General features: G+C 38.9%; 1 protein-coding gene across 1 annotated transcript in view; it reads left to right on the plus strand.

The window, feature by feature from the left end:
* LOC106867925 (endonuclease G, mitochondrial) overlaps window positions 1-11,789 on the plus strand; it is a 24,996-nt gene extending 13,207 nt beyond the window's left edge. The window contains exon 3 of the mRNA XM_014912994.3: window positions 9,766-11,789. Coding sequence (XP_014768480.2) covers window positions 9,766-10,060 — 295 coding nt within the window. The 3' untranslated portion in view covers window positions 10,061-11,789. The remainder of the gene's footprint in view (window positions 1-9,765) is intronic.
* The last annotated feature ends 1,086 nt before the right edge of the window (window positions 11,790-12,875 follow it).

Below are 12,875 nucleotides of genomic sequence, written 5' to 3' on the forward strand. Positions count from 1 at the left end.
AGAATGAATGGGAGAAAGAGAGTCTGCTGAATGTTAACCCAACAAAGGGACCAGCTATCCAAATTGACAGTACCTTGGTAGATAAAGCAATTAAGGATATGAAGACAGGGAAAGTCCCCAGCCCATCAGGAATCACCGCAGAGATGCTTAACATATCTGGTGGTGTCAGCTATAGTCTAGTCACCCGTATAGTCAATCAGGTGATACATGACGGAGTCATACCCAATGGCTGGTGTAGCAGCACCATAGTCAACTGTTAGAAAGGTAAAGTTGACGCATCAGATAGGAATAATTACAGAGGTGTCAAATTGTTGGACCAGGTGATGAAAGTCATGGAGAGGGTCATAGCCCAACTAATTAGGGAGAGAGTCAGTCTAGACGAGATGTAGTTTGGGTTTGTGCCAGGGAAAAGCACCACTGGTGCTATGTTTCTGATAAGACAGTTGCAGGAGAAATACCTAGCCAAAGACAAACCTCTGTACTTAGCTTTCATTGACATGGAGAAAGCCTTTGACAAATCCCCCGATCCCTTATCTGGTGGTCAATGAGGAAACTAGGGATAGATGAATGGTTAGTGAGAGCTGTACAAGCTATATACAGGGATGCTGTCAGTAAGGTGGGGGTTGGCAACAAGTATAGTGAAGAATTCCGGGTAGTAGTAGGGATCCATCATGGATCAGTCCTCAGCCTTCACTTATTCATCATAGTCCTCCAGGCAATAACAGAAGAATTCAAGACAGGCTGTCCCTGGGAGTTTCTCTATGCTGATCACCTTGCTCTAATAGCTGAATCACTATCAGAACTAGAGGAGAAGTTTCAGGTGTGGAAGCAAGGTCTAGCATCGAAGGGCCTTAGAGTCAATCTAGCAAAAACCAAAGTCTTAATTAGTAGGAAGGCAGACAAACCACAAATCCCTTCAGGTAGATGGCCCTGCTTGATCTGTAGAAAAAGTGTAGGTAGAAACTCCATAAGCTGTACCTGGTGTAAGTTATGGACACATAAGAGGTGCAGCAATATCAAAGGGAAGCTAATTGGGAAGACAGTTTTTGTGTGGCAAATGCTGAGGAGTAATAAACACTGAAAATGTGCAGAAAACAGCTTCCGTCACATTCCAGGGAGAAAAACTACAAGTTGTTGATAGCTTCCATTACCTAGGTGACCAAGACAGTAGCGGGGCAGGATGCTCTGAAAGTGTAGCTGCTAGAATAAGAATAGCCTGGGCAAGGTTCACAGAGCTCTTACCTCTGCTGGGGACAAAGGGCCTCTCGCTCAGAGTAAAAGGTAGACTGTATGACGCATGTGTGCGAACAGCCATGCTACATGGCAGTGAAGCATGGGCCGTGACTGCTGAGGACATGTGTAAGCTTGCAAGGAATGAAGCCACTATGCTCCACTGGATGTGTAATGTCAGTGTGCATACACAAGAGACCGTAAGCGCCCTGAGAAAGACAGAAATTCTCCCAATATTTTTATGAGATATTTTTGAATCATGAGTACTTGATTTTTTTTTATCTTAAAGGGGAAAATTACTATTTTATCTAAAATAAAATACTAATCTCTATCCTCTTAATCAAAAGGCAGAAAAACAGACAGAGAAACTATCTCTTTATAGACAAAAATCAGTTGCAATGGAAGGAGTTGAATCTCTAAGAATGGAAAAACAATCAACAACAAATGGGTTGTACCTTATAATGAAACTCTTTTAAGAACATTCAAATGCCACTGCAATGTTGAAATCATTGCCTCAGTGAGGTCAATTAAGTATGTCATCAAGTACACGCTGAAAGGAAATGAACAAGCTGCTGTTCAAATAAACAATGATAACAAAATTAGTCCAAAGGCAGGAGAACTGTATTATTTAAGAATTTTATTGCACATGAAGTTTGAGACAGTATTTTTTCCTTTCCCGCTGTGCATCGACATTTTCAAATTGGAGTGGTTGTGACCCAACAGGTCACGTCAGGTACGTCTAGTGTATATATATATATATATATATATATATATATATATATATATAAAGAGAGAGAGAGAGAGAGAGAGAAAGCAAGAACAAAAATAGGAAGAGAAGGGGAGGAGGAGGGTAAAGAAAAGGTGGAAGATGAAAAAGAAGAGGATGAGAAGGAGAAAGTTGTGATATCGCTTGTGGTATTCAAACAATATAGCTGTGTTAAACATATATGCATAAATATACATATGTGTATGTATACAAACATATGTACACATATATCCATTTGGTCAAACATGCATATATATACACATGCATTATCACAAACAAATACATACATGTATACATGTATGTATATAAAAAAATCATTGCTGCTACTTACAAACAAGTATGACTTGATAACATATACCATGCTTTTACTAATTGTTTTAAGTGTCTATGTGTCACAAGGCACCCTTTCAACTCTCTTACTATTGACCCAGTGGGACATACAAGATGTGGATGGAGAGAGAAGGAGAGAGAGAGGAGGGGAAGGACTGCATTAGCACTTGGATGGTAATCATTTCAGCTGAATGGATTGGAGTAACATTAAATGAAAAGACTTGCTCAAGGGCCCAACATGCTAACCCATTCTAGAATTGAACTGACAACATTTTCATGCTGCTTTTGTCTCAGTGAGAAATTGTACATGCTGCAACAATCAGATATATTTCTCAACAAGAAAACTGAGCTGTCATTCTGAAATTACAGGCTAAGGGCTCCCCACTGGCTGATTTTAAGCCTTTAGCATTTAAAGCAGCCATATCTACCCCTAATATTCTATCTGATTTTGGGTATGACATTAAACATTAATCTGGTGGTGGGGCTCCAGTTCAGGAGTTGTGGAGTTGTGGAGAGTGTAGAGTCACTCCTTAATTACTATTACTCCTAGGTCCATTCTGACCTGGAATGGTAGTATATGTAAGGGTCCAATCTATGGGTTAAATGAATTTTTGTAAGGATAGATTGTGCTCCTTAGATGCAGCAAAAGCAATCAATCTAGAAGATGAAGAACTCCAAAATTATTACCCACATCCAACATGCCATAAGGCAGCATGGAAGAGTAAGGCTGATGAAACTAATATGAGATATGTTCAACAACATAGATTCATATCATAGCGGCAACTATCTCATGTTGGTGTGCATTCTGCTGCAGGCAGAGATAGCAGGAAATGATGATGATGACCAGATCCAACCTCTCACACTTACCCTACAATGTCATTCAAATTCTTTAATTTTTAACTGGTTTCAGTCATTTGACTGCAGTCATGCTGGAGCACCACGTAGTTAAACAAATCGACCCCAAGTCTTATGTTTTAAGCCCAGTACTTACTCTATAGGTGGCTTTTGCCAAACTGCTAAGTTACAGGGATGTAAACACACCAACACCAGTTGTCAAGTGGTGATGGGGAGTTACAAACACAGATACAAAGACACACACACATATGTGATGGGCTTTTTTCAGTTTCCCGCTACCAAATCCACGCACAAGGCTTTGGTTGGCCTGAAGCTATAATAGAAGACACTTGTCTAAGGTGCCATGCAGTGGGAGTGAACCTGGAACCATGTGGTTGGGAAGCAAGCTTCCTACAATCAAATCATCAAAATCTTGAAGCTCTAAGATAATGCATGTTTAATTGAAAACAATGTAACAGAACAAGTACTACATCTCACAGAGCAATCTGAATATTAATGGGTTAATCCACTAGCTTTTAATACTATCCCATAACTTTTATAGCCTGCTTCTACTAACAGTTCACTGATTTACTTTGTATGAGCTCTGAAGTGTCTTTCTGCAGCCAATAACAGAACCAATTACAAGTTATTAACTGATAATATCTTGCATAAACCTTTGTCAGTACCTGAAAAAAACCTTCCATAATCCTCTGTAATCACCCATAAACTTTACTTCTAATACTAGACTTTCTAACCACCAGAATAAGGGAAACTACTTTTATTAATTTGTGTATGTGTGTGTGTGTGTGTGTGTGTGTGTGTGTATGTGTGTAAGTATGTACACACACACACACATATATATATAATATATATATAGAGAAAGAAGTATGTAGATAGATGAATAGAAGGGTAGACAGATAGATTGACAGACAGATAAATCGATAGATAGATAGATAGATAGATAGATAGATAGATAGATAGATAGATACATGGAGAGTGAAAGAGAGAGAGAGAGAGCTACAAGCCGTTGGACTAATTGACAGGCAGACAGAGTGACCGACAAACAGATATACAGATGGAGAGATAAACAAACACCTCAATCTACCCCAACTCTTCTGTAATTTTATAAGCAGAGAAATTCAGTAACAATGACATTAATTTTTACAAATTTGTCTGCTGATTCTTGAGTTTGTAATTGATGACAGCATGATGTTCTACTTTGTTACAAAGTGTCACTATGACAGCGATTGATTAACCTAAATTATGAAGTTTAAGCAAGGCTTGTGTCCATTGTCTAAAGTACTGGCTTATTAGAAATGTAAACGGAAAAACAAATAAAATAAAATAATCAATTAAATAACACTGTTTTATTCCTTGAGGGAACTATATTATTATCATTCAAATAAATTTTGTGTGTGTGTGTGTGTCTCTGTGTGTGTGTGTGTTGCTGTTACTGCCTCTGCAACCACTGATGATGATATAGATGATTTTCATCACGATCATTGTCTTTATCACCACCACTACTGCCATCATCAAAATCACCCCACCACCACCACCACCATCATCATCATCACCACAGCAGGCATGGTTTAGATGGGTATATACTTATTGATTAGAAGGGTATATAAATATGGTCTAGATGGGTATATAGACAGTATTTAGTTAGGTATATACACATACACACACATTGTGTGTATATATGTATATACATACATATATATATATGGGAGAATTTACGAAAAAAACAACAACAGACGAGGACAGGTGGTGTAAACAACAAAAGAATGTATTAGTTTAACGTTCGGGAATACAGAAAGTCTTTAACATTTCGAGCTACGCTCTTCAACAGAAAGAATACGGAGAAAACAAGGAGAAAAAAAATTTATATATATACACATACATACATATATATATATATATATATATATATATATATATATATATATATATATATATATATATATATATATATATATATATATATATTAAAGCTGCATTTCCTCGCTTTCGGTAAATATGTTGCTTATTTTTTGGTAGTTTTTGACTTATTTAGTCCCTCTAAGCGTGAGGCATTACTATATAGTTAATGCCCTTATATAAATTATATATATTTATGGGAAAAAAACAATGAGTTTTTTTTTCCTTATGGGGTTTTTTCACGCTGACTACTTGATAAATTCTTATAAAGATTTTATCCTATATTATATTATATATATATATATGTTGGTGTACCTAGTCTCCATGAAGCCATCCAAAACGAAAAAAACTGCAAGATAAAATCTCTTCTTCTTGACTTGGATCATAGATATGTAAGTTTACATTTCATTTGTGTATGAGAAATGCCGTCTATGTTTCAGATCATTGAATCTCAATTACAAAATGTTTTGAGAGGATATCAAGTTTTATTAACCTTTTAGCATTTAAACCTGCCATATCCACCCTAAATAGTCTCTCTATTTTATGTTCAAATTGGCTAGATCTGGCCTCTCACATCTAACCTCAATGTTACTCAAAAAATAAACAATCACCTCATTGAAATCTTGAAACTACAACATAATATTGATTAATTCAAATCAATGAAAGCGAAATCATGATGGCATCTGTACCAGTAGATCACTAAGAGCACCGTCCGAGCGTGATCATTGCCAGAACACCAGCTGCCTGGTTTCCGTGCCGGTGGCACGTAAAAAGCACCATTTGAGCATGATTGTTACCAACATCGCCTTCCTGGCACTTGGGCACGTGAAAAGACATTTGAGCGAGTTCGTTGCCAGTACCACTGGACTGGCTCTTGTGCAGGTGGCACGTAAAATATACCATTTCGAGCGTGGCTGTTGCCAGTGAAATAGAAATAGATCGTTGCCGTGCCCCTGAACTGGCTATTGTGCGGGGCTGTCGTAGGATTTTCGAGCAAGATCGTTGCCAGTGCTCCTGGACTGGCCCATGTGCGGGCAACACATGAAATCTTTCGAGCGGGATCGTTGCCAGTGCCCGTGGACTGGCTCATGTGCGGGCGACACATGAAATCTTTCAAGCGGGATCGTTGCCGGTGCCCCTGGGCCGGCTCTTGTGTGGGTGACACATGAAATGTTTCGAGCGAGATCGTTGCCAGTGCCCCTGGACTGGCTCATGTGCGGGCGACACATGAAATGTTTCGAGCGAGATCGTTGCCAGTGCCCCTGGACTGGCTCATGTGCGGGCGACACATGAAATCTTTCGAGCGAGATCGTTGCCAGTGCCCCTGGACTGGCTCTTGTGCGGGTGACACATGAAATGTTTCGAGAGGGATCGTTGCCAGTGCCCCTGGACTGGCTCATGTGCGGGCGACACATGAAATCTTTCGAGCGAGATCGTTGCCAGTGCCCCTGGACTGGCTCATGTACGGGCGACACATGAAATGTTTCGAGCGGGATCGTTGCCAGTGCCCCTGGACTGGCTCAGGTGCGGGCGACACATGATATCTTTCAAGCGGGATCGTTGCCAGTGCCCCTGGACTGGCTCTTGTGCGGGTGACACATGAAATGTTTCGAGCGGGATCGTTGCCAGTGCCCCTGGACTGGCTCATGTGCGGGCGACACAAGAAATCTTTCCAGCGAAATCGCTGCCGGTGCCCCTGGGCTGGCTCTTGTGCGGGTGACACACGAGGTTTTTCGAGCGAGATCGTTGCCGGTGCCCCTGGGCTGGCTCTTGTGCGGGTGACACATGAGGTTTTTCGAGCGAGATCGTTGCCGGTGCCCCTGGACTGGCTCATGTGCAGGTGACACATGAAATCTTTCGAGCGGGATCATTGCCAGTGTCCCTGGACTTGCTCATGTGTGGGCAACATATGATATCTTTCGAGCGAGATCGTTGCCGGTGCCCCTGGGCTGGCTCTTGTGCAGGTGACACGAGGTTTTTCGAGCGAGATCGTTGCCGGTGCCCATGGACTTGCTCATGTGCGGGCGACACATGATATCTTTCGAGCGAGATCGTTGCCAGTGCCCCTGGACTGGCTCTTGTGCGGGCGACACATGAAATGTTTCGAGCGGGTTCGTTGCCGGTGCCCCTGGACTGGCTCATGTGCGGGCGACACATGAAATCTTTCGAGCGGGATCGTTGCCAGTGCCCCTGGACTGGCTCATGTGCGGGCGACACATGAATTCTTTCGAGCGAGATCGTTGCCGGTGCCCCTGGGCTGGCTCTTGTGCGGGTGACACATGAGGTTTTTCGAGCGAGATCGTTGCCGGTGCCCCTGGGCTAGCTCTTGTGCAGGTGATACATGAGGTTTTCTAGCGAGATCGTTGCCGGTGCCCCTGGACTGGCTCATGTGCGGGCGACACATGAAATCTTTCGAGCGGGATCGTTGCCAGTGCCCCTGGACTGGCTCATGTGTGGGCGACACATGAAATCTTTCGAGCGGGATCGTTGCCAGTGCACCTGGACTGGCTCATGTGCAGGCGACACATGAAATATTTCGAGCGAGATCGTTGCCGGTGCCCCTGGGCTGGCTCGTGTGCGGGTGACACATGAGGTTTTTCGAGCGAGATCGTTGCCGGTGCCCCTGGGCTAGCTCTTGTGCGGGTGACACATGAGGTTTTCTAGCGAGATCGTTGCCGGTGCCCCTGGACTGGCTCATGTGCGGGCGACACATGAAATCTTTCGAGCGGGATCATTGCCAGTGCACCTGGACTGGCTCATGTGCGGGCGACACATGAAATATTTCGAGCGAGATCGTTGCCGGTGCCCCTGGGCTGGCTCTTGTGTGGGTGACACATGAGGTTTTTCGAGTGAGATCGTTGCCGGTGCCCCTGAACTGGCTCTTGTGTGGGGTTGTGTGGCTCTTGTGCGGGTGACACACGAGGTTTCTCGAGCGAGATGAGCGTCGGCGTTCCCAGTACCGCCTGACTGACCTTCGTGCGGGTGACACGTAAAAGCACCCACCACACTCTCTGAGTGGTTGGCGTTAGGAAGGGCATCCAGCTGTAGAAACTCTGCCAAATCAGATTGGAGCCTGGTGTAGCCATCTGGTTTCACCAGTCCTCAGTCAAATCGTCCAACCCATGCTAGCATGGAAAGCGGACATTAAACGACGACGACGATATATATATATATTGCTTACATGGGTAAATATACATGGTTCTGATGGGTATACACCACAATTTAGATGGCTATATATTGTTTTGGTGGGTATATAAACATGGATATTGCCCTAGGTATGACTTTAAACTTCATCTGGTAGTGGGGCTCTAGTTCAGTCAGGAGTCCCAAGATTTTAATGAGTGTGGAACCAATTCTTAGTCACTATTGTCCCCAAGTGTACTCTGACCTGGAGCACTGGCACTTGTCAAGATCCCAGCTATGGGTTAATTATAGCATTTTATGGAAGAAGCTCCAAACACAAACCCTCATTACCTTTTGAGTGTCATAGGAAAGGAAAAGACCAGAGTGTGTCAACCTCAACTGCGAATCGAGGAGCAGAGACCTTTTAGGTGCTCTGGTGCCCTCTTTGACACTCTTTCAGCAACTCCTGGGTGGGTAGAGTTCTTCAGCCCTGTAACGCAATTCATTTCAGAGAAGGCTACTCCAATGTAAAATCTACAGCTAGCTGGTCACCACAGCTGTCTTAGCCTGTTGTGTCACTGTGGTGAAATTTCAACCTCTAAAAAGTGGGGTCAGATTCCTCAGACAGACTTTGGCTTTAGAACTACTAAGCACCAAAAGGAAGAAAATCCCCACAACATCAAGGATTGGTTTACATATTCAATTGAGGGCATGTCGCTATTTCTTGTGATCTTCAGACATGGACAGGTGGGTAAAGAAACATCTAAGAAACTCTCTGAACAGTTGACACACTTTATTTCCCGAGTGTTTCTGCTGCTGAATGTTCCCATCAATGTATCATCTCTGGAATTATGTCTCTCTCTCTCTCTCTCTCTCTCAGTTTTGCAGAAATCCCAATGCATTTTTATGCATCTATTTCTTGTACTAATTACACAGCATTGGCGTGTAATTAGTTCCTTCCAACATATTGTTCACTATCACTTTTCACATGGCATAGAAATTTGTCCACCCCACTTATTAATTTGTGACTTTGGTTTATGACATATTAACAATTAAGTATTTTTCAAGATTTGAAACTTTCTTCTCTTCTTTAGATGTTTGACAGAATATGTTGTGAGAACCACATCATAAAACCTCAAAAAAAATTTTAAGAACTTTCAGTACAGAACTCCTACTTAATTTTCTTCAGTAAATTATACTAAACAGAAGATACTTGATAATATAAAACTTTTCAGAATACCAATACATACACAAACACAAGCAGACTTCTACACATGTACACATAGAATCTTCTTTTCATCATGACCTTTAACTATTTAACATTCAAACAGGCCATATCCAGCCAAAATATTCTACCTGTTTTATGTTCAAACTGGTCAGACCTGGCCTCTCCCATCTACCCTCTAATTTCATTCTAAAAATAAACAATCACATCATCAAAATCTCAAAGCTATCAGATAATGCATGTTTAATTCAAAACAATACAAGTAAATAAGCATTACATTTGACAGAATAATCGGAATGCTAAAGGGTTAAGCTTGTTTTTTTTTTTGTTGTTGTTGCAGAGCGGCACCTGATGGAAAGGTTTACATCAAATATGAAGTGATCGGTAAAAACCACGTGGCAGTACCAACCCATTTCTTCAAAGTAGTGTTGATTGAGAACAATGAAGGAGAATACGAGCTATTGTCTTTCATGCTTCCCAATGAGGCTCAAACTGATGATAAATTACTAAAGTATTTCACTATAGACATTGAGAAAATTGAACGGGCTGCTGGCCTCCTATTCTTTGACAAATTACCAAAAAGTCAACTTAAATCCATCAACAAACAGGAAACCAAAATCAGGAAATGGTCATAGGGATTCTTGAAAGCAAGCAATGTTTTGTATTCACGCCTTGCACCTGCTTGTTATATCTGATGTAGTTTTTTTCATATTTTGATAATCAATTATATGTGTAATACATATATATATATATATATATATATATATATCATCACCATCATTATCATGCCAGCATAGAAGATGAGTTTCTGTGCTGGTATGGATTGGATGGTTTTCTTTGGACCTGCTGGATTCTGCCAAACCATCTAACAGGGATGATGATGATGATGATGATGATGATATATATGTATATGTGCACACACATACACACATATGTGAGTGTGTGTGCATATATATATATATGTGTATTTGTGTATGTGTATGTATATATGTATGTGTGTGTATGTGCGTATATTTATATATACACACCCACATACACACACACATGTATATGTATGTATGCATGAACCAATTATGCACTAAACTGCAGTCATTCTCTACCATATCTGTAGTGTGAGTAAGCCTTCTTTCTGCAACGATTCTAAATAACCATTATTACCATTCTCTTTCAAATTTTGTTTAATTCTCCTCAGAGAGAGAATACTATTTCATTGAGCTCCCCCTAGAGAGAATTATCTCTAATAGACCTTTGTAGTTATTTTGCTCAGCCAAGTGGTTTAATTTACATAAAATTAATTAATTTATTCATTTATTTATTATACATTGAAATAATTTTCCTTGTTTGTTATATCTGTGGTTTTGTTTCAGGTAAACTGTTTTTTTCTCAACATTCTAGAATGGTTGTGTGTTGTGAAAAAAGGCTTATCTTGCACTATACTCCAGATATATCAGATACATACATACATACATACATACATACATACATACATACATACATACATACATACATACATACATACATACATGTATGTATGTATGTATGTATGTATGTATGTATATATGCATGTATGTATATATGCATGCATGTATGTATGTATGCATTATTTTAATAAACTTTTATTATAACAAGTAATATTTTAAAGAATTTAGTGCTAGGTTTAGTTATGTCAAATATGCTATTTTTATCTATGTTAACCACATATGAATCTCCTGACAGAAATGTTAACATAACTAATTAAATAGGTATTAAGTTTCTTTTATTATATACATTACATGCCAAAGATATTTTTTAACTAGGATATGATTCAAATAAGTTAAAAGTAACACATAACTCATGGCTCATAACATAAGACATATGACTCATGACTCATGACACATGACTAATAAGTCATCTGTTGTGATTTGTTATAGATATTCCACTGTTCACTGAACTGTTCGATAATGTTGTCAGTTTATTTGGGAATGTGACTTACAAAGGACTTCTGTCCTATCCCTGAGATGGAGGAAAATTTCTCTTTCCTCTGCTTTTTTGCAGCAAGGCATGGAACTAAAGACCACCAGGTCTCAATTGATTCAATGCTCAGAACTTAGGAGGAGAATATCAACCATGATGTGATAAGTGCCTCGTACTTCTGAGATCAAAGCCTGCCGACATTGATTTTGATTTACTATCGATGTGTAAAGGGGATGTTGTGTGGCTGGGAGTAGGGGGTGGTGAAATCAATATTATTAACCAAGCAGTAATAATATATTGAGATTTGATTCCATCAAACTCTGTTTTACCCCTTATTAAAGAAGAAATTAATATCCTCTACAACTTTGATCCTTAAACGGAATATTAATAAAAACAAAAAGAAAAAAAAAAGTAATGTCCATTGTCTTCATCCAGTCCATGAGAATGAAAACAAGAAAATGAAAAAAAAGTTTACATTAAGAAATACAAAATTCCATAAAAAAAACTCCCGCAGTTTCTTCTTTCATTATATTATAAACTTTAAAATCATTTATATTTAGTGTTTTGCAAAATTGGTTAATTTCAACTGAATATATATATATATATATATATATATATATGTATATATATATACAGGGTGTCCACAAAGTCTGGGTACATGGGGATTAACAATAACTTTAAGAAATTATTATTTCTTATATTTAATTGTTTATGTTATGATTTTATTTACTCCCTGTACCCAGACTTTGTGGACACCCTGTATATATATATATATATATATATATATATATATATATATATATATATATATATATATATATATATATATATATATATATATATATATATATATATATATATATTTATATATATATATATATATATATATATATATATATATATATATATATATATATATATATATATATATATTTATATTATATAGGTGTCTGTTGATTCACCAGAAGCGATAAATTACAGGACTCAATACAAATGCAGAGTATTCTTTAATATACAACAACTGAAAGGTGAAAGGCTCCGATTTCCAGTCCTCAGAGTTGCTCATTTTCGATCAGCAGCTGGTAAATTGAGCCTGGTTTTTCTTTTAAATATCCACTGTTTGAATATTTTTTGAAATATGAAGTGAAAGTTTGAAGGAAAAGCTCATCCTTATGGTCTTTCATTTAAACACCTTTACGATCAATGCATGTGAAAATGGCTGCTTCAAGCTCATGCTTTTGATTTTATTTCTGGTTCTCATGATAGTATTATCATAAATGTCGTAAACTCCATACAATTAAAGTCATGAAATTGCATTGCTATTTAAGCAATGTTCCAAAATAAAACTTTCAATTAATACTTTCAATTAATACTTTTAAATTAATGTTTTCAAAAAACAATAGGTGTGTGTGCAGGTGTTCATTTTAGATGCATAAACATACATATATAGACACATATATACACAGAATTATATATTCATGTATACATATATGCATA

Source organism: Octopus bimaculoides, chromosome 11 (assembly GCF_046866305.1).
Source record: "Octopus bimaculoides isolate indiv1 chromosome 11, ASM4686630v1, whole genome shotgun sequence".
In the NCBI taxonomy this organism is placed as follows: Eukaryota; Metazoa; Mollusca; class Cephalopoda; order Octopoda; family Octopodidae; genus Octopus; species Octopus bimaculoides.